The sequence below is a fragment of the Onthophagus taurus genome, chromosome 2 (assembly GCF_036711975.1).
Source record: "Onthophagus taurus isolate NC chromosome 2, IU_Otau_3.0, whole genome shotgun sequence".
Taxonomy (NCBI): domain Eukaryota; kingdom Metazoa; phylum Arthropoda; class Insecta; order Coleoptera; family Scarabaeidae; genus Onthophagus; species Onthophagus taurus.
In genome coordinates, this window is record NC_091967.1 from 4,643,443 (window position 1) to 4,664,456 (window position 21,014).

A 21,014-nucleotide genomic window follows, 5' to 3' on the forward strand; every position below is an offset into this window, starting at 1 on the left:
TCTTATTATGACTCTATCTCACTTATCTACATTTATTCTCTTTTTGAGAATAAACAGTGCGTGATGCAACCCAACATATACAGTTGCCAATTTTATACATATGGTTAGCAATCTGGAGTAGTATCATAGCATTTTCAACTCGAATTGTAGGTTACTGTAAATTTCTCTATTAGTTACATGATTCGCCGCTAGATGGCGCTAAAGTACTTAAATTTAAACTGTAATATTTTATTATATGACTTTTATATACAAATGTAGTGTAACTTATTTTACTTGAATCCTATGCCTATATGTAACACTTATTATTAAAATTGAGTGATTTTTAAACAAATTTCAACATCTCACGATTTTTTATGACATGGCTCACGACATTCTCTGTGTGTAACCTGGCAACCCTGCTCTCAACCTAGAAGGTCATCTCCCCACTATTTTTTGGTACAAGCGCTCCCAAGAGGATTGTGAGGGAACTAATTAGGTTAAAGCGCGAAATTTAAATATAGGTATTTCTATACCGGTTTTACCTTTATTTTGAAGAGGTCAAGTACATTTTCCAAATAAATAGGCAAAAATATGAATTTAAAGTTTTTCCAAGATAATATCCATAATTTTTAATGTATATTGCTTATTGGCTAAGAGCGCCAATTTATCTATCGGATAAACTTATCAAGTGGCTCTAACTTATTTAAATACTTAACTAAAGGATATAAAACACTAAGCCAAAAGAACGTAAGGAAGAAAATTTGCTTATACAACGGCGTTATCACCAATTATCACACTAAACGACAAAACAAAAATGTTACGTTTGCTTTCACCTCTGACAATGAGTTTGACGTTACACAAAGAAGTTTTCTATGGTTACAAGCACTTTGTTTGTGTAGATAATGCAGATTGCTGCAAATTCAGTCTACAACGTCATCCAGTGGATTGTGAGTGTACTAAATCTCGGTCTACATTTTTATAGTAGTAAGATTACACACCATGCTCTCAACTTTCCTTTTTCCTTGATTTTGAAACCGAGATTAAAGAAGACCTAACCTTAATTAGTCAAAAGATCTACAATTCCATCTCATAAATTATTTAGCGGTTTCTGCTTAATTAATCAAAAGATCGAAACCTCACCTAATAGAGCCGAATATATAATATTAATCACTGAACCTCGTTGTGTTATTTCTACTTTCAGTTCAATAAAGATAGACAACAATCTAGAGCTGAATATGAATTAAAACTAGAACTAACACAAGACCTAGAACTAGAAAGTTTCGGGTTTACTTTTACACGAGCATTATTGATATGTAGAACTAGAATCATTTCGGTTTAGCCGCACGTCTCTAAAGACGGCTAAACCAGAATGTTTCTAGTTCTTGGTCTAGTGTTGCACAACAATTAAAACTAGAACTAACACTAGATCTAGAACTAGAAAGTTTCGGGTTTAGCCGTGCGTCCTCAGACGGTAGGTCTAGTGTTAGTTCCAGTTTTAGTTCAATAATAATATACAATCTAGCGTTATCTAGTGCTAACAGCAATGTCACTAAAGCTAACACTACACCTAAAATTAGAAACATTTAGGTTTAGCCATATGTCTCAATAATAATAGTTCTACTTTTAATTCAATAAAGATATACAACAATCTAGTATGAATGCACCTAGAATGTTTTGGGTTCAACAGGCTTTTATTTGCCTGTTCAAAACTATTCATTTCCTTAATTTTAGAAATTTTAAATTTTTAAACCAATGAAACATCTTTCTAATATAATAATCAAGGATATGCCCATGATCAACCGTTTTGGAAAACTTATCAAAATCAGGATGTTTTTTCACAAGACAATAAAAATAACAAATTTCTATAACAAGAGCAATCACGCTAACGAAATAGCCAACAAAAAGAGCTACGATGGCTCCTATAAATTTCCGCATACTCATCAATGCTTTCGTATTCTCAGTGGACGCGGACGATGGAAGTTCTGCGTTCAACGTCGGCTGCATGACATCATCGAGCCACTTTTTGATGAACCCCGCTTCGAGTACTCTCCTTATGTACTTATCTACGCGCGGCTTGATTGGAGAATTCTTTTGCAAGCCGATCGAGATCGGCATATTTATGACGCAATCTCTCATTATATGCAAATTACGATCGTTTCGCTCTTCGTCATCTCCGCTACTATTCCCACTTGAAAAAGGCGATTGTTTGCTATGCCTCGAGATTGAAATTTCTTTTAAATAATGGACGTTTTCATAGAAAGCGAATTTTCCTTCTATCACTCGACCGATTGCTTCGTGAGAATTATTTACCTCTTCGTATTTAAAACCGATTAATTGAGCGGCTGGATCTAATGATGTCGTAAAAAATTCGCGATTTATTTCACCCCAACCACCTAAAGAAAGTTTCGAATCAGCTAACTCTTCTAATGTGTCAATGGTAACTCTAAAAATTGATTTAAAAGTTTTAATTTAGTTTGAAATTATTTCATGTTACCGTGGGACTGGATTAGCTAAAATAGCTGTCATGCTAGCTCTATAACTGACAACGACTAAAGTGCAATAAATCCAATACCATCCAGTTAATAATCTTAATGACCAACCCGTTGGTAATTTTGGTAGTGATACCATTAATAACATACTGCAAGTGTAAAGCATGCTGTTAAAAAATTCAGCGAATAAATATAATCCAACTGGATCATCTTCGCGTTTTTTTGCAGTGAATTGTTCCATCATCATTATATATTTTGAATGAGGATCTAATTGATCGATTGTTCTAAGGGGTAATGTTAAAACTTGTTTCTTTTTGATCAAAGTTCTCAAAGATTTTGGTCGATTTCTTTTCGGCGCGGTTACTTCCCAATGGAATAAAGCTAAATAATGCATTATTATTCCTATTCCAAATAAACAAACCATTACACATAACCACATAGAAGGCCTAAAAACAAAAAATTAACAAAACAAATTTATTTAAACGTATACATACTGAAATGGTAAAATAAGAGTTTTCCAAGAATTATCAGTCAGAGATTCCGGGGTTAAAAAGGTTAAACATTCCGTGTTATAAGGTACCGTTAAATCCATTAAATTTAAAATAAACGAGATATAGTATAAATCCCCCAAAGCAAAGTCAGCTTTACTTTTAACCATTTCACCTATAAGACCGGAATATTGTCCACCAGCTAATTTTTTGCCCCAAAAATGTGAGTTTACCCCGGGTAGTTCGTAAACGTCACATTTAAAATTCATTTGCTTCGACACTGCGTCCAAAATCTACAAAAAAGATGATAATTTATTGCTTAAATATTAAATAAAATTGAGTATGTATAACTTCAACTTCCAATCCTGCAAAACCGATCGGTTTTTCCCCTAAAATACTTCTAACGGTATTCTCCTCCGGGAATGGAAGTTTTATCGTTGCCGGTGTGTGTTTAAAAGCAATAACTTTTAATGTTTGATTGTTTAAATCGCGGGTTTTATCTCTAAATAAATCAACACCTAAAATTAATTTGATTAAATTAAATTAAACATCGTTCAAAAAAAAAAGAATATACCAAATCTAAATTTCGAATTGGTCCAAATATCTAATCTTCTTGGAACGAAAACATTTTGAATTGGTGAAGGAAAAGGAACCGTGCTTATTTCAAACCAAGGTAAACCACGAGTATTAGTTCCTAATTTTTTACTCCCGCCGTATTCTCGTATGAAAATTACATTAACAATTCGTTTCCATAAATAATGAATATCTTTATGAAATAATCTGTTATCGTATAACATAATAAACTTTGCTCTTGTATCTAATACTCGATACCTAAACATAAAATTATTACAAATAGTTATGCAAAAAATAGCGTGACAATAAATCAATAAGTTATAGGGTTTATGGTATATAAGATAAGACGAGGTGCTACATTGACTTGATTAATTTCGGGTTGAGTATAGAATCAACAAATTTGCAATGTCATTTTTATCCATCAATATCCCATATGAAATATGTACACGAATACTTTTGTTGGCTACTGTATATGATACGCACTTCGTGAAATTTAATTGAAAAATACAAATATAGTTTGCTAGGGCGCATCTGACCTTCCCCGGCGAAGATAGATTTACTAAGCTGTAGATATAATTTGGTTACGAGAATTAACATTGTAACGTGTGTCTGTTAGTTCAAAAGTTAATTATCTAAAGTTTGGAGCAAGATCCATTTAACATTTCCGAATTATAACGCGTCGCATAAATTAGTAACTTTGTTAGCAAGATTTATACTATGACTTTGTCTTTGTAAATGAAAGGGTAGAGTGAATTTTTAATTAACCTGTCGCCAAACTGTAGTAATCTCGATGTTTGAAGACCGTTTGAAATTAAAATAATATAAATTTGACATCCGTGGGCTTTTGCCATCATTAAAGCTTCTTTAGTTGATTGATAAGGTGATAATAAATCTTCAGATTGTTTTATGAAAACCTTAAAAAAAATGTTAAATAAAACTTTAACTTTAAGGATTACTTACCATAAAAAATGATATATAAACGCCAAATTTTTTGTATAAAACATGTTGAAAAATATTATAATAAATTTCATCTGTTACAACAACCATGCATTTATAAAGTTGTAAAGAATTTAATAAAACGTCGGATAATAAATTCGTAATGACGGCTTCCGGTTCTAAATTGGTAATTTTTAGTCTGTCGCTGTAAATTATTAAAGTTATAGAACTAAAATGTTGATTGGGTTAATTAATTAAATGAAATTAAATCGTACTTTGCACAAATTCCAAAGTTACAAATGAGCAATAGCGAAGTTAGCAACGATATCAGTAGTTTAGAAGACATTTTCGGTTAGTTAGTTTCTTCGATAAGCAGAGTTTCCAAGTTCTCGTTGAATGAGGTGTTTTATATGTAAATTGAACGTACATATTTAACGAACGTTTCTTTACCTAAATTAACCGTAATTAATTATACAGGTGATTTTTAAAAAACTATGTAATTGGATATGTACTAAATTGAGTCCACAATGATAATAATAATAAGCCAAAAAAAAACCTTTTACAACATATCAAATTAATATATAAATAAATTGTATAATAACGAAATTAAAGATATTATTCTACACAGAAGATTTTCTCAAAAAATTCTTGAATGGTATAGAACGCGTTTTGGCAAAGGTGGTTCTTTACAGCATTCTTCATTCTTGCAAAGGGTAGATCTCGTATCGACGCAGGTAGATGGTAAAAAATTTGATGCCCCAATAGTTGGCATTGTTTTGGGTTTTAGACAAACGATGTGTGGGGATACGCAGTTCGCTTTTATTTCTAGTGTGATAGTTATGGGAATCACAGTTTTTTGGCAGAAGGTATAATTTCTGGTGAACGTTCTTTATACAGTTGAATATATGTAATTCTCTGCTTCCCAGGTTGAACAATGCCCTTATCGCTCGTTTCTGAAGTGTAAATGCTCTTTCGGTTGCCGAAGAAGCTCCCCAGAAGAGGATACCGTAGGAGATCAAGCTATGGAAGTTGGCATAATAGATGAGTTTTGCAGCTTCTAAGGTACTAATACTACGAATGCAGAAGATCGCGCCATTAATTTTTTTGGACAGATGTTCAATATGTATTGATCACTTTAGTTCTTCGTCCTCAAGATCCACACTCACTAGTTCCACAAATTTCCTTTGATCAAGTGCCTTCAAGATATCTCGAATTGTATCATCTAATGCAGTATTTACGGATCTACCTTTGCGGTATCCATGTTGGTAGTTAGTGAAAAATTTGTTTTTCTCAAAGAAATTCGAGATTCTATCTGCAATCAAATATTCTAGTAGTTTTGAAATTGTAGGCCATATTGAGATAGGTCTGAAATTTTCTGGTTTGTCTTTTTATATACAGGAACCATTTCAGTTAAAAATGTACTCATAAGCTTGATATAGATTTTTTTAAGAAGGCCATAGACATTCCATATATGTCCTCACTGTTTTTGGTGTAAATTTCTTTACTATCGACATAATTTCTATAGTATCGGTGGGTCGTAGAAAACATGACGGATTGTTTTGTATTGATAGAGTTTTCATATACACTGTTGGAAATAATTCACGAGCACACCCTGTATAATCTGAACGCGTGTGTCTAGCGCAATAAAATTTGGTATGGAAGTAGTACTAAAGTAGTGTAACTTACTCTCACATGGAGAACGGCACAACTCTGCTGGGAGAAGAAACATCAATAGCGAGAGTATCCCTGTGAGCTTCGCGTACCATCTCTACACGACGTGGCATGGAGTCTATAAGTCGCTATATATGTCCCAAACATGTTCAATGGGATTCAGACGCGGAAACCGAGCTAGCCATGGAAGCATTCGTATACGGTGCTCTTCCACAAAGGTCTATACAACACGCCCGATGTGCTGTCGTACGTTGTCGTGCATGTATAGCAGGCCTAGGAGCCGCCGAACGTAGGGAAGCACAACGGACCGTAGCACCTCATCGACGTATCGTTGACCCGTCATGGTCTGCTATACACGCAGCAGACGTGTACGTCCACCATATGTAATCGCACCCGATACCATAATGCTCGGTTGTCGGTGGATAGGGCGTTCTTGCACACACTGCTCGAGTAGACGATCATCACGGCTCCGACAAAATGTAATGTCCCTCAAAATGTCCCTCTACTCGGCAACCTACTAATGCCCAAGGTTTATATATTAAAGGTTGTCTAAGTTCCTATGCTGCAATACTTTGATTTTAGTTTGTGGGCGAAGGGCAAGAGCAGGAGTGTTTCGTGACGTAATCGATCACGGATTGCGCACGCAACCTCATGGCCATGTGGTGCTCCATGCCTTTGTTTAATTTAAATTGCTTGGCGTATTATTTTCCACATGTGACGTAATGCGCAGTATGATTGCGTACGAACCTAGACAACCTCTTATATATAAACCTTGACTAATGCCTAGCGTCAACTCACTCGTGACGTATGCTGCGGTGCTTGGGTGTTACTGCAATCCGCTGTATCGCACGACGCGCGCACCAGTCCACTATCTACCAAACGCTGCCGTACTGTTGACGTAGTGAGTGCGCCTTCCCCTGCCAGTGGCCAAACAGCTCCAAGTTGCCTTGAGGAGGACACATACCACGCTAAAGCACTGAGCACAAGAGCGCGATCCTCGTGTGATGGGGACGCGCAGGGCAGTCCCGGCCGCGGCTGAGGGTACCTATGTCCTACCTCTGACCATTCTCGCCATGCCCGTTGCACTGCCGATAACGACCGCTCGAGACGACGCGCAATTTCACAGAACGATACACCCTCAATGTGCATACCCACAAACATTCCTCGCCCAAACTCACTTAAGTAACGCGATCGCCCATCCATTGCGCACAGAGTAAGATAACAATGTGGTCCCTCACACCACACTAAAAACGACCGGTATTTTCCATCCACTTCGGTCTCCATAGCGACGGAATGTTCCACTTGGAAGGGCGACTCAGTCAACAATGCCGCGACGGAACAACTCGAAACTCCCTGCATAAACTCGTCTACAGTAAACCTTTGTACTCCGCAAATATTATGGATTTATCTTCACGCGTTCAGATTATATAGGGTGTGCTCGTGAATTAACTCACTTAAGTAACGCGATCGCCCATCCATTGCGCACAGAGTAAGATAACAATGTGGTCCCTCACACCACACTAAAAACGACCGGTATTTTCCATCCACTTCGGTCTCCATAGCGACGGAATGTTCCACTTGGAAGGGCGACTCAGTCAACAATGCCGCATCGGAACAACTCGAAACTCCCTGCATAAACTCGTCTACAGTAAACCTTTGTACTCCGCAAATATTATGGATTTATCTTCACGCGTTCAGATTATATAGGGTGTGCTCGTGAATTTCCAACAGTGTAGTTTGAATGTATTCATTAAACTTTTCAGGTGTAACATCAATTTTGCTCTTCGTTTTCTTGTATACCTTTAATTCATTATTTATTAATTGCCATACCTTCTTTTGGTTGTTTGGTGCATTATAGATCTCATTTTCGTTTTGCAATTGCTTTTCACGTTTTATTTCGTTTCGTAATTCATTTTCTGTCTGTTTTTGTACATTGCGCAAGAATACCTACTTAAAATTTCTATGTGTTTATTCTTGTTGGTAAATATTAGTTGGAACGCATACTAGATTGCAATGTAATTTCTCTTTTAGGACAACATTGGTTAAAGACGGATATCAAATGACTAAAGTATTTCGAAAACAGCATAGTAGGTGAGATCCAATCATTTTCGTTAAAGCAGTATCGGGATATTTCTACATTAAAACTGTAAGTGTTTTCATAATTCATGTTCCTACGTTTAATAATTTGTTTGCTTACAGGAATTTCCTTCGGCACAAACACCTCTAATAATTGTGCATAACGGTCCAACAGATGAAGATTGGTCGTTTGTGAATAGTATTGATCTTTACTGCAATTTGTAATAATATTTTCAATACAAGAACGAGATGTTGATGTTTCTCTCGAAGTTTCGAAAATTACACCGTGTAAATTAAAACTCTCAGAAATGTCTTGCAGTTGTACAACTTCATATTTTCCCAATCCTTGTGTATTTATATTAAAATCTCCCGCAATAAATACTTTTTTATCTCTAATTTCTTCTTGTCTTGAAATATTTTTTGACAGATTTCAAGATTCTCTCCAGTTGAACGATATATAGTTATTAAAATTATTTTTCTTTTCAGGGATTCAATCGCAGAAATTTCTATATGTTTTTCTATTGATAGTGTCCTTAAATCTAGCCTTTCTTTAAAGCTTTCCGTTATTAAAGTAAGTTCAGTGGAAGTTAACCAGTGTTCGGTGATAACTACGTAATCAACAGCCATATTCTGCACAGTTGTAATGAAATGATATTTATTATATTAATATTTAGTATTTTTATTGAATTTTTATTTATCTTGTATAGGAACGTATGGGAAGAAATATGAGGTAATAAAAATAATTATATTTTTATTATTAAAATTATAAATTAAATTAATTAATTAATTTTCGTCAACAGTAAAGATAAAATTATGTATAAAAATAAAAACGTTAAATAACGTTATAACTCTAAATGTTTAATCGTTTCAAACTGATTACTTTCATCGATATTTTTAAACCATTCGTTATAAATCTGGTTAACATCAGTCATATATCTATGAAACGAAACAATTCCTGGTTGAGATTTAAGTAGATCTGGAGAGTAATCAATTGGTCTTGCCTTATAAATAAAAATTTTATTGTTTATCAATCTAGATATAAAAGGGGATTTACCTGGTGGAATAATGATGAATGAGTTATATCAATTCCAAGTAGTGCTAAACATATCCCCAAATACATATCGTCGGGTTGTGGTTGTTCCGGGCAAGTACAAGCTCCTGGTTCTAAAAGTAGTTCAACTAATTTTTTGCTAAGCACCAAACCTCCACCCATCGTAATGTAGTTGTAGCCTTGAGATGAAAATGCTACGTTTAAACCGTATCTTTCACCAAGAGCTATGACGGATTGGTGATTGTAGCAGCTCAAAAGTTCTCGGAGACGATTTACACTAATTAAAAAAAATTATTAAAAATATCCTCTTGAAATGTAGTATAATTAACCCCACTTAATCTGTTGTAATCACCCACCTGAGTATAGTATCATCATCAACTATAACCAACCATCGCACATATTGCAACTCTCTCATTTCCTCAGCGGCTCTTCGTATTATATCCGTAGTTTTTAGGCAAAGATCTTTTGGGTTTGAGGTACGCTGATCAATAGTGGGTATCGTTTTATCTGTAATTCAGAAAATTAATAATTCGACGAAGACATCGAAATAATGTAAAAAAAAATAAGACTTTTCTCGACGGTTCGAATTGAAAAGTTCTTTCTCACCTTCGGCGTCGCTGAAGAACCGTACGAGGGTCGCGTGCTTGCCCCAAGTGTTCTTGATCGCGGGGACGCGGTCGCCGTGAAATTTCAAACACGTCTTCACTGCGAAGTAGATACTTTTGTTGGGAACAGGGTCATCCTGAAAGTTTCTTAACAGTAAAAGACAAAAGTCGTAAAGTGTAAAAAAAAATTTTATCGACCATTTCCGATTAAATTTAGTAATAACACCCAAATTACTAGAAAGAAATACTTACGCATGTCGTGAAAGGTATAGGATAAGTGGCGCAATTTTCTGAATTTTCAATGCAAAATCGCTGGTCGTGACGCATTGCAACGCCTCTTCCCTCATCCCAAATGAAGAGGGCCAACTCATGAGAGGGATCTATACTAAAATCAGCTTTGCCTTTGGAATTCCGCAGCCTCTCGTTTAAACTGCAAAACCAAAACAAACGAACTCGTCGCGTTGCTTGCAGAATTTAATTTACCGAAACGACATTAGCATCTGCCGACGAACGTATTCTAAATTAATTTAAACGTCGAACTAAAAACGTGGTACCCTACATAAAACTTTCTAAACGAATACAAATTAGATATTTATAACTTAAAATCTAAATTCTTTAAAATAAAAAAATAAATCCACCTTTAATCCATTATCATTTCCCAGCGGACTGAAAATTGTAACTGAAAACTTACCGTAGTAATAACTTCGTGGTGATGGCGAATCCCGCCGCAATATTGGGATACTTGAAATTCTCGAGATTGTCGTCGTTGAAGAAATAGTGGTGGATTATGGTCGGTTCGTGATCATATATAGAGTAGCCGACATACTCCTGTGAGAATTAAACTGGTACAGTGAGAAAAGAGATTATTTTAATTTTATTTACTTCCGTTTTATTGTAATCATTAAGTACTTGTATTAATTTGCTCAATTTTATGCGGGTTCGGTCTTCAGCAAATATTATCCAATGGTTTTTAGATCCATACAAATCCGTTAATATAGGAATTAAAGGGATAATTGTCCAATCTCCAACGTGAGGAAAATCTAAATGAGATAGGTGGATAATTGGTTTCGTATTCTGTAAGAAAATATATAAATAAATCAAAAAAATTTGTCTAAAATAAAAATGGGATTAAAATCGTTTATATTCCTTAACGTGATAAACAATCTAATTTTCGATTGCTAACGCAGTTATAATTCACTTAGGAGACGAGTGCAATTTCCGGTTTCGAAGCGAATGGTTCACTAGCCCTATCCACTTCGATTGCGAGGATACGTTTAAATTAGACGTTGTTTGGTTGGGACCAGTGCTCTGAGTAATTATACATGTACTATTACTGAACTAACGGACAGCACGATTAACTGCTATTCAAACTTAAACTGAACTCTGTCATCGAACAATAGATATATATTTTGGGCCAAAGTTTATAAAAAGAGTTATATAAAATTATAACCCCCTGTAATAATGAACTCCACTCGAAGCAAGTTAACGTCAAAACTTACCATTCCCGATAAGGCTTCCGCTTCTTTTATAAGTAGACGCGTAGAATCTTCGGCAAGTTTGCGATGATAGTCGTTCGGTTGGCTCAGAACGACGATCACCAGTTCGGAATCGTCTGCGGAAATGTAAAAATTTAGATTTCAGTCGGATATCATTGCCACTTCGGGTCGTATCCAAAAGAACGTTAATTCCCGATAAAATAAATTATGCAACACGTTTCGAGGGAGAAAGCAAATGGGACGATAGTCGCAGAAATTCCGTCAAGCGCGCTCTTGTGCTGCCTGTCCCAGTTTAATTGCTGATAAATAATACACGGCCAATCCTTGCACGATTTACAGTAACTGTCGGCAGATGTAGCAACATTCTAATAAATTATTTTAATGAAACTAAGCAGAAAAGAGAAATATATTACAAATGTATATAAAATTTGATTAAGCTAATTAAACATTAATCATAAAATCCCGCCGTTTACAGCACATTCAGCCCTAAAACCCAATTCGGACGGTAATCAACACTTAACCAGTCGTTAATCGACTCTGCGTTAAGTTTGCAATAGATCAAAAATTACTTTAATCGAACGTTCATTGAGAAAAACAAGAGTTTCGCTTTTATCTAAATAAATAAACTATAAATAAAATAGATAAATATATATAAATATTAAGAAACTTGGGAAAAATTCAAGAATCATCATGTGGCTTAAAAATCGACGATTTTGTGAATGACCCAAAAAACATTAGATTAACTTCAGTTATAAAACTCCTATTATATGATAACTAACTTCAGGTTTAAAATGTCAACCTCAATTTTGACATATTTGTAATCTTCATTAAAAATCCTTTAAAATGAGTTAAACACGACATATTTATCTTCAATATTAATGAAGTTATGGTCAACTTCCGGTTAAGAATGTCAACGTCAATTTTGACATATTTGTAATAGTCGTGAAAAATTTTTTAAAATGAGTCCAAACATACCTTTATATTACTCGAGATGTAAGCACTTTCCGATTTGAAATGTCAATGTCATTTTGACATATTCTTAATTTTTATAAAATATCTTAATATTTGTCAAAAAATCAAAAATTAAGGTTGGTATTAATATTTAAAAATTAAATTGCTATCTTCATTGTTGCTAACTTCGGGTTTAATGTTTTTTTATTCTAACTTTTTTGCTTTTTGAGATAAGTGCGTCATCTTTGGACTCATTTTAAAGGTTTTTTAATAAAGAAGACAAATATGTCAAACTTGACGTTTCAAACCGGAAGTGATTATATCTCCATTAATATTAAAGTTAAATATGTCGAGTTTGGACTCATTTTAAAGGATTATTTATGAAGTTAACAAATATGCCAAAATTAAAAGTGGGAAGTTCGAACTTTTTGTTTTTCTTGTTCATCTATTTTTTTCTATAGTAGAATTGACGAAATCGTATGATGCAAATCGGACTTGAAATCGTATAACGTGATCGGCGCTTAGCTTTATCCTTTAAAACAAATAATTTGAGTCTTTCGGTATTCTGCATTTTTTCTAAGATAAGTTACACCTTTTGCTACCAGACAGCATGAAAATCTCTAAAAACGATAAAATATCGCTTAGTCAAGTGATGTTAACGTGGTTCAATTACGTCACTGTTTTATGGTTCGATTTAACTTTAATTTTAAGCAAAACCATAATTAGCCGTTCTAAAATCGAAGTTCGTGGTACACTTCCAACTAGATGACTGTTTTCTTTTTACGTAGTAAGTTCCATTCCACTAATTCCTTTATTTTCAAGCCTGTTGGATGCCTCCACTCATAACCTAGAATTAAAGCTATGGAGGGTAGAAACACTTACTAAGGTCTTGAGTTCGCCACACCGTCAGGTTCGCTTGGGGAATATGAATGAAAGTTGTACAATCCAAGCAGAATAGAATGGAATTTATTGACGCCATATAAATATAAAAATTTTTGGACATGTCATAAAATGGAGATATAAAATAATTATATTTTTCGTAGCAAGTACATAAAAAGATTATCTATTTTCCATAACAAAAATATTAGACCGTCTTATAATAAGTAATCCGAGTCGTATACTCTTATGCAAATGTTGTTTGTAGTAAGTGTGGGGTTTGTGAGTCCGGTTTTAACATTATTTGCATAAAGTAATTACCGATCGTGGTATGCGGGTCCGATTTCCACCCCAATTCCCGGTGGTACATCGAATATCCGGGTACCAGAGGCGGTTTGTTTTCCGTCTAACCCTGAATAGTCCGTGTATCTGTCTATCTGCCTGTCGCTTGTTTATACCTACATTCATATATTATTAATCAGTATTATAACTTTATTCTTATTTATTTAAATGAATCCTTTGTAATTTCCGAGTTAACATTTTAGTTTGCGTGAGACAAACGACTAAATAAAGGTTTCGCCTTTGGAAAGGTTCAATTTTAGTCGTTCCCGTTTATAGGGGTTGGCCATAAGTAGGTGGGATAGGTAGGTGCATGTTTAACGGCTATTGGAAAGAGATAAAGAGGGTCGTGGAAAAGCGGAAGCGTCGCGGCGCCCAGGTGCGGGTCGCCCCTCTTCCCCTCCACCATTCGAACACCGCGCCATCGTCGACACGTAACTCTTGTTTACGGGGTCCCGATCATCGACTTTGCGATTTCCCGTCTACGGGGATTTATTTTTCCATGAAAGAAGCACTTTTCCGCTTCAACAAAATTCCCTGGCGTCTTGGCATCAATCCGCTGATAGCTCTCGGTTACGAATCACATCAATTATTGATACCAAATCAAATATTCTTTCTCCTATATTTTATTGAAATAAAAGTTTTCAAAAGAAAAAATAAATTTCTTCATTACTTAACTATTACATCCGGATCATTTAATGTCACACTTAATGGGCAAACTAAAATCGAAGTCGCATACATTATCTCCACCGAAATCGACAAATCCTTCGGGATCCATTAAAGGGGTCTACCGAAAAGCGCCAATTTCAAATCCCACAAGAACGAAAACTTTAAACGAACGTCGTCCAAAGAATCTAATCTAAACTCTCGGTTGTTCTTATTAGCACCAAGGGAAAAAATGGGAACAATAAAGGTTGAGATTTTGATTAATTCGAGTTAATTTATAAGACACAATATTGTGTTCGCCAGACTGAGCTGGCGGCCTAAGTTAAACGGTTCACGTTATGATGGATGAGGAGAAAGCCAAAGAACGAACGGTAAAGGGGAGAAGCGTCAAATGCAAGGAAACACCTAACCAACTTGCTACTTTAAGTCTTCAATACGGTGGTGGTCGACGTGTTAAGCTTCACCGGTTTCTGGCGCGGCTTCCCTCTAGGTCTAACAAATACTTGATCGATGGTGTCGGGAACAATGAATTGGGTTCTCCCTTCTTGTGGCGAGTAATTTAGTTATCGCGTGCTGAAGGCGGCTTTCAGAGAACAGATTCCACGAACCCACATTGTTCTTTATTTAATTATGTGACCAAGCAATTTTTACGTTATAATGAATCTTCTTTCGATCTTTATTTTCAACACCTGTTAAATTTTTAACGAAAGATTTATATTTAAAAACATTATCCTCTTTGAGTTGAGATCGAAGTGCCGAAGGCGACTTTACAAATTGGGTTTGCATGTAAACGTAGGGGCCTCCGATATCCTTAGGGCGATTGACTTCGTTAAATAAAACAAGAGAGCCAACATGGGGGCACCTTCTGTCGGGATCGAATTCAATATCCATCGGGGGAGTTTTCAAAATCCGCTCACGTGCTAAGCTATAATCCGTTTCGTGATCCTCAACATCAAACGAACCAAACTTGTAAAGGTGAAGATATACGCAAAACAAGAAAAAAAATCATTAAAAGCGTTTACATTCTACGCGAATTATAGTCTCGTTATCTGAATAAAGACTAACTGAAATTTAGTTCGATGGAGCATGGTCGTAAGCAAATAACCCAATTTTAATGATGAATTATAAGTTTAAAGGGGGTCTTCGTTAGGAATTCAACGGCGCAAACTCCTAACTAAGACCCGCGCGGATTACAGAAGGTAAACATGGAAATATGGGCGGTAGAACTTTGGCCAAATTTGCCAAATTGCCAGGCTACTTGTTATACTTGTTATTTGTGTTCGCGGGAACTTTGTCGAGAAAAACGAAAAATAACATGGATGTGCACACTCCACTCTAGCAGAGTATTGTGGTTCTCGGGAAGTTTATCGCCTCCAGATACATGCCGTCATTGTATCCTTAATATGGACGAGTGTGCCAAAGTTCTATTTAGATTCTTTTATTTTTACAAAAAAAAAAAGACTTTTTTGGCAGCTGGACGTGAAATCTGAAGAGTAAATACTTATTTTCAGATAAAATTTTAAAAATCACTCAAACACAACAATGATCAACAAAGATACCAGTTACTTTATGTCCTCGAAAGAGAAGGAAAAAAATAAAGATAAAAGAGAAAAATTTTAAAAAAGTAATGTTGAATATAGATCAATATGGTACTGAATGAACAATACAAAATAAACAGTTAGTTAAGCCCAATCGGATATGGTAAACTCCAAGTTCCATGAGAGAGTCGCGCCGTAATATGCATATCCGCACTTTTCGAACGCGAATACAATTCCAAAATAAAACAAGATTTATAGGAATGATTTATTGCCGCTAAATTTCAGATTACGAAAGTTAAACATTGTGTTTTCCTCGGCAGTAAATCGTAAACACTCGTACCCCAGCATACGGTTTCTCGTTAAGTTATGGCTTTAAAACGAGCAAGTTTTATAATTAATATAGCATAAAAAAGGGGAAGGGATAAAATTTGTATTGAATAGTGAATGATAAGTGTGAAGTCGTAAAATAAATCGTGTTCGATTTACGAGTGTCATATCCTGATTTCGTCTTGCAACGTGTTTTCAAGGGTATAACATCATTTATTCCTCGACGATAAAGGAAGCATTCCCCAGGTTATAAAATACGTTTTCCCAGAATAAATAGAGATTCGATCTGAGAAGAAAATATTCGCTCGATCGTTTGTTTTAGGTATTTTTCTTTTCTGTAAGACGACTCGTGTTATATTTTCAAATAAAAATGATCGCGAAAACTATTTATAATTTCCATTATAAAGAATAATCCTATTTTTATATTAAATTAAACCATCTACGTATCTCTACATAAAAGGATAATATATCTCGAAATATTTTCACTCTAAAATAATTCAATATACAGTTAACTTTCAACGTCCCTCTTTTGCCTTCATCCTCAAACATTTCATCATGAATTCGCTTTTATTTCACTTCATCAAAAAATTTGAGTTAATAAATTTCACTTTACGATTAAAATTCAGAATCATTTTGAGTTATAGAAAGTTTGTAGAAATGTAAATTACTTACCGAGTGCGGAATAGGCTAGTTGAAGTTGGATAGCGCAGCACATGAGGAAACCAATCCACCAGGAAGTTCTTAACATACCTGCGACAAAAAAACAAACCGAAAATGGAAAGTTTCAAATTTTCTTTCTCTCAGTAAGGATCGCGAAGATTGAATGATCCGACGAACTCTCCGCAAAATACAAATATAGGCGCACTCTTGGGGGCGCGCAATGCTCCGGCGAAAGCATGCGCCCTTATCACCCTTATCAACTTTCAAACTATATTCTACATAGGATCCAAACCACCTGCTCGCACTTTAAAACGATTCGCAAACATGAAATATTTTTAAAATAATGATATGAAGCACATTTTCATATTATATTTTTACATTTTAAAATGATATCTTATATAAACTTGTAATATAATTTTTTACCTTATATTATCCATGCTTAAGTTAATTAACAAACTTAAATTTTGATTTATTTGAACTGTCAAATTCTATTCTGTCAAATTTTTAGTGATTTAATTATATTAATGTTGCCCATTCTTACGTTGCTATGGAAACCTCCTTGATTACAGCAAACTCAAAATGATGGCTATTTTTTAAGGTTATCTTAAAAACGATGACCAATATTGATTTTTTATAAGAAATGTATAATTAATTTAAATCAAAACAATTTGAATTGTAATTTGTGATAAATCATTTAAAGCTAAAAACAATTAAAAAATATTAAAATAAACAGATTAATGGAATAAATGATTCACTTTTCTATTTGTACAGTTGGAAATGTAAATAATATAGAAGAAATGTTTTGAATTCATATTGTTTAAATAATAAGTTATTTTTATCTAAAAATATGAACTGTCAAACAGAACATTCCTAACCTACAAAACGAAATTGTACAAGATTTCTTTAAATCTTACATCACAAAAAATAATTTCAACTAATAACTTTAACTTAAATAAAACTTACATCTCCAAGACATGATTAACTGTTATGTATTATAATAATTAAAAGAATAAAAATAAAATTTAAACTAAACGGAAGTTTCAAGAAAATTACATTCCGTGACAACTATTTGTTTACACGTTACTAGCGCCATCTATTAACACTTTTAATAAAAGATTACCCTTTTCATTAATAAATATTTACAAATCTTAATTAAACAAATTTAAGTTAACTAGTTTTAATAAAAAGTTTTTTTAATTTTTACCATATTATTAATAAATTTCAAAAATAGATAGAGAAAATAATAAAGCGCCATCTATTATCTACAAAATAAATTATGAATATGCACAATGTTGTTCTATACATTACACGTCAATAAATCGGGTAGAAAAGGTAACCTAAATATCGTTATCGTAAATTAAACTTTTCATAAATAAATGAACCGGTGATAAGGCCTCTAAAAAACGATTTGATGAGCTGACGCCACGTAGAACCTCACCCACCCGGAAAAAGAGATGTCACGGTACAGGTTATGTACGATTTTAAAAGCTTTAATTGTCGTTCTCCTCATTTTTTCCTCATGTATAAACCATGCTGTTTGTATGGGACAAATTGTGTACGCGATAAATTGTGGCGGTGAAGCGCACACGGACTCTGACGGTGTGTATTATGAAAGAGATCCCCTTCATGGAAAGATAGGGACAGCATCAGATTATGGAAAAAGATTTCATATTGGAAGAGTGCCTCAAAACGACCATGTGCTTTATCAAACTGAGAGATATCATACCAACACTTTTGGTTATGATATCCCTTTATATACGGATGGGGAGTATGTGTTGGTTTTAAAATTCTGTGAAGTTTATTTTAATGGTCCAGATCAAAAGGTTTTTGATGTTGTTTTGAATGGTGATCATGTTATTATTTCTGACTTGGATATATTTGATAAAGTTGGACGTGGAGTCGCTCATGATGAATATGTTCCTTTTAAAATTTCTAAAGGTAATAATAATAAATAATTTCTTTTAATATATATTTAAATAAATCATCTTCTTAAAGGAAAACTGTATTATAATGAAGAAGAATCATCAGAAATACGAGGAAATCGTATCCGTGTCGAATTTATAAAAGGATATAAAGACAATCCAAAGATAAATGCAATGTATGTAGTTAAAGGTAAAGTGGATTCGGTGCCAAAACTTGCTCCTTTAGAAGTAGAACAAGTTGAAGAAGAACCAGAAATAATACCAATAAAAAACCGAAGACCAAGTGGTCCAAAACAACCAGATCCATACGAAATAGACGACTCATCAACAATGTTACCAGTGTTCATTGCGATTGGAACGTTTATACCATTATTATTCTGCCTTTGCAGGTTGTGATCTCAAAGACGCGTAATAAAGAAACTACGACTTTCCTTCTTAAATAAAATAAGAATAAAGAACGTTGTTGTGATTAGGTAAATTTATTAATAATGTACTCTCCAGACTGGCGCACATTGTACTTTTATTGAATCCTGTACTTAGAATAATTTCTTTTTGGGTAACTATTTTTTGAAAATGAAATGATACACAAATATGAAATCAAGTATTTCTGGTATAGTATTATTATTTATGCTATTTCGTGTGTCACAGTGTATTAAAGTACAAAGTACTGGTATAATGCACAATTTAGTACTTAATTATTTATAAATGAAATTGTCTTGTTTTGTGAATTGTTGAAACCTTTTTTGATGGTCTTTTTTTAATATATTGTTATTAATGATATAATGTGGGTTGTTATAACTTTTATTTCTTTTTTTTTTAATAGAGTCTTAAATAAATATTTTTAAATTAAGTGGTTTATTTACAGTTTCAATATATATCCTTAACTATTTTGTATCTTTTTTATTCTTTTCAGTTATAAAATAATCGTTTTACCAAATAGAAGGTTTATTAAAGAGTTTAGCAATATTTGCTGCCCTTTAGCATTCATTAGTCGAATTACATATGTATTCAAAATATTTATTATTACTTTTCTATACTCTATTTTTTAATTCGGAGGAGTAAAATGAAAAGTCACGTTTACACAGTGTAATTTTTCAAAGCTATTTATTTGGCGGGATTTTTAAAACCAAAGAGGATTTTAAGTAAACTGTAGTTACGAATTTAATTACTTATTTGTTTAAACATAATAAAAACCAAGGCGTACCTACTTACTTTGTCCTACATAAAATGCAACATATCAATATAGTTTGACATTAAGATGAGTTTATACATGCATGGATTTAGTGGAGCCAGTAATTGCGCCAGTTCTATACTATATGTACACGCCAGTAAAGGTTTACATCAAGGACCGTTGAGTATTGGTTATCCAACTCGAACAAATTGACGTTGACGAGTGAGGTAGGAAACGTGATGTCATTGGAGGAAAAGAATAATATACAGGTGCCCGAGATCGTTAAATACCTCGAATTCCGAACACTAGATATAGAACTAGAAAGTTTCGGGTTTAGTAATAGTATAACGTCTGAAGACGCACGGCTAAACCCGAATTTTTCTAATTCTAGGTCTAGTTTTAGTGCAATAAAAATATACAACATAGTGATATCTAGCAACATCATGTTTGAACTCATTTTAATGTTTTTTTTTAATAAAGAATACATCATAAGAGAACACCATGAAGTTGTCCATTTGTCTATTATATGATAAGTAACTTCAGATTTAAAATGTCAACCTCAATTTTGACATATTTGTGATCTTCATTAAAAATCCTTTAAAATGAGTACAAACACGACATATTTATCTTCAATATTAATGAAGTTATGGTCAACTTTCGGTTACAAATGTCAACGTCAATTTTGACATATTTGTAATCGTTGTGAAAAATCCTTTAAAAGGAGCTCAAACATGATACGTTTAATTCCAATATTACTCAAGCTATAAGCAACTTCCGATTTGAAATGTCAATGTCATTTTGACATATTCTTAATTTTTATAAAATTTCTTAATATTTGTCACAAAAACAGAAATACAATTAAAAAGAATCAAAAATTAAGGTTGGTATTAATATTTAAAAATTAAATTATCTTCATTGTTGCTAACTTCGGGTTTAACGATTTTTATTCTAACTTTTTTGTTTTTTGAGATAAGTGCGTCATCTTTGGACTCATTTTAAAGGTTTTTTAATGAAGATAACAAATATGTCAAAATTGACGTTTCAAACCGGAAGTGATTGTATTTCCATTAATATTAAAGTTAAATATGTCGAGTTTAGACTCATTTTAAAAGAATTTTTATGAAGTTGACAAATATGTCAAAATTAAAAGTTAGAAGTTCGAACTTTTTGGTTTTTTGAGATAAATACGTCAAGTTTTAA

The 21,014-nt window shown here is 33.7% G+C and overlaps 3 protein-coding genes across 4 annotated transcripts; 1 reads left to right on the forward strand and 2 right to left on the reverse strand.

Moving 5' to 3' along the window:
- Nucleotides 1–489: 489 nt before the first annotated feature.
- LOC111423621 (Ionotropic receptor 68a) lies at nucleotides 490–5,596 on the reverse strand. The gene is made up of 8 exons (XM_023056895.2): nucleotides 4,741–5,596; nucleotides 4,490–4,670; nucleotides 4,295–4,443; nucleotides 3,531–3,787; nucleotides 3,308–3,474; nucleotides 2,963–3,249; nucleotides 2,474–2,914; nucleotides 490–2,422 (listed from the first exon to the last, which is right to left on the reverse strand). Exons 1-8 carry the CDS (start codon nucleotides 4,809–4,811, stop codon nucleotides 1,693–1,695), a joined length of 2,283 nt encoding a protein of 760 aa, XP_022912663.2. The 5' UTR covers nucleotides 4,812–5,596; the 3' UTR covers nucleotides 490–1,692.
- Nucleotides 5,597–8,946: 3,350 nt separating this feature from the next.
- LOC111423619 (beta-1,3-glucosyltransferase) lies at nucleotides 8,947–17,790 on the reverse strand. Of its 2 annotated transcripts, none has more exons than XM_023056892.2 (10): nucleotides 17,685–17,790; nucleotides 16,734–16,811; nucleotides 11,368–11,480; nucleotides 10,751–10,942; nucleotides 10,560–10,696; nucleotides 10,121–10,298; nucleotides 9,870–10,005; nucleotides 9,620–9,770; nucleotides 9,267–9,540; nucleotides 8,947–9,213 (listed from the first exon to the last, which is right to left on the reverse strand). In XM_023056892.2, exons 1-10 carry the CDS (start codon nucleotides 17,695–17,697, stop codon nucleotides 9,055–9,057), a joined length of 1,431 nt encoding a protein of 476 aa, XP_022912660.2. In that variant the 5' UTR covers nucleotides 17,698–17,790; the 3' UTR covers nucleotides 8,947–9,054. The 2 variants fall into 2 exon arrangements, with proteins under 2 accessions (XP_022912660.2, XP_071050028.1); XM_071193927.1 differs by lacking the exon at nucleotides 17,685–17,790 and adding an exon at nucleotides 17,145–17,349.
- A 224-nt stretch (nucleotides 17,791–18,014) lies between these two features.
- LOC111423620 (malectin-B) lies at nucleotides 18,015–19,493 on the forward strand. Its single transcript, XM_023056894.2, has 2 exons — nucleotides 18,015–18,659; nucleotides 18,717–19,493. The coding sequence occupies exons 1-2, from the start codon at nucleotides 18,176–18,178 to the stop codon at nucleotides 19,037–19,039; spliced, it is 807 nt and encodes a 268-aa protein (XP_022912662.2). The 5' UTR covers nucleotides 18,015–18,175; the 3' UTR covers nucleotides 19,040–19,493.
- Nucleotides 19,494–21,014: the final 1,521 nt, after the last annotated feature.

What these genes read in the sequence shown, in the direction of transcription:
- LOC111423621 (XM_023056895.2), bottom strand. Translation starts at nt 4,811, where the DNA reads ATGTCTTCTAAACTACTGATATCGTTGCTAACTTCGCTATTGCTCATT. An exon ending in TTACTACAGTTTGGCGACAG is followed by an intron (nt 3,788 to 4,294) that starts GTTAATTAAAAA and finishes TTTTATGTTTAG; the next exon opens with GTATCGAGTATTAGATACAA. An exon ending in TTAGCTAATCCAGTCCCACG is followed by an intron (nt 2,423 to 2,473) that starts GTAACATGAAAT and finishes ATCAATTTTTAG; the next exon opens with AGTTACCATTGACACATTAG.
- LOC111423619 (XM_023056892.2), bottom strand. An exon ending in ACTAGCCTATTCCGCACTCG is followed by an intron (nt 11,481 to 16,733) that starts GTAAGTAATTTA and finishes ACATTTCCGCAG; the next exon opens with ACGATTCCGAACTGGTGATC. An exon ending in ATTCATCATTATTCCACCAG is followed by an intron (nt 9,214 to 9,266) that starts GTAAATCCCCTT and finishes TTTATTTATAAG; the next exon opens with GCAAGACCAATTGATTACTC.
- LOC111423620 (XM_023056894.2), top strand. Translation starts at nt 18,176, where the DNA reads ATGTCACGGTACAGGTTATGTACGATTTTAAAAGCTTTAATTGTCGTT. An exon ending in TCCTTTTAAAATTTCTAAAG is followed by an intron (nt 18,660 to 18,716) that starts GTAATAATAATA and finishes ATCTTCTTAAAG; the next exon opens with GAAAACTGTATTATAATGAA.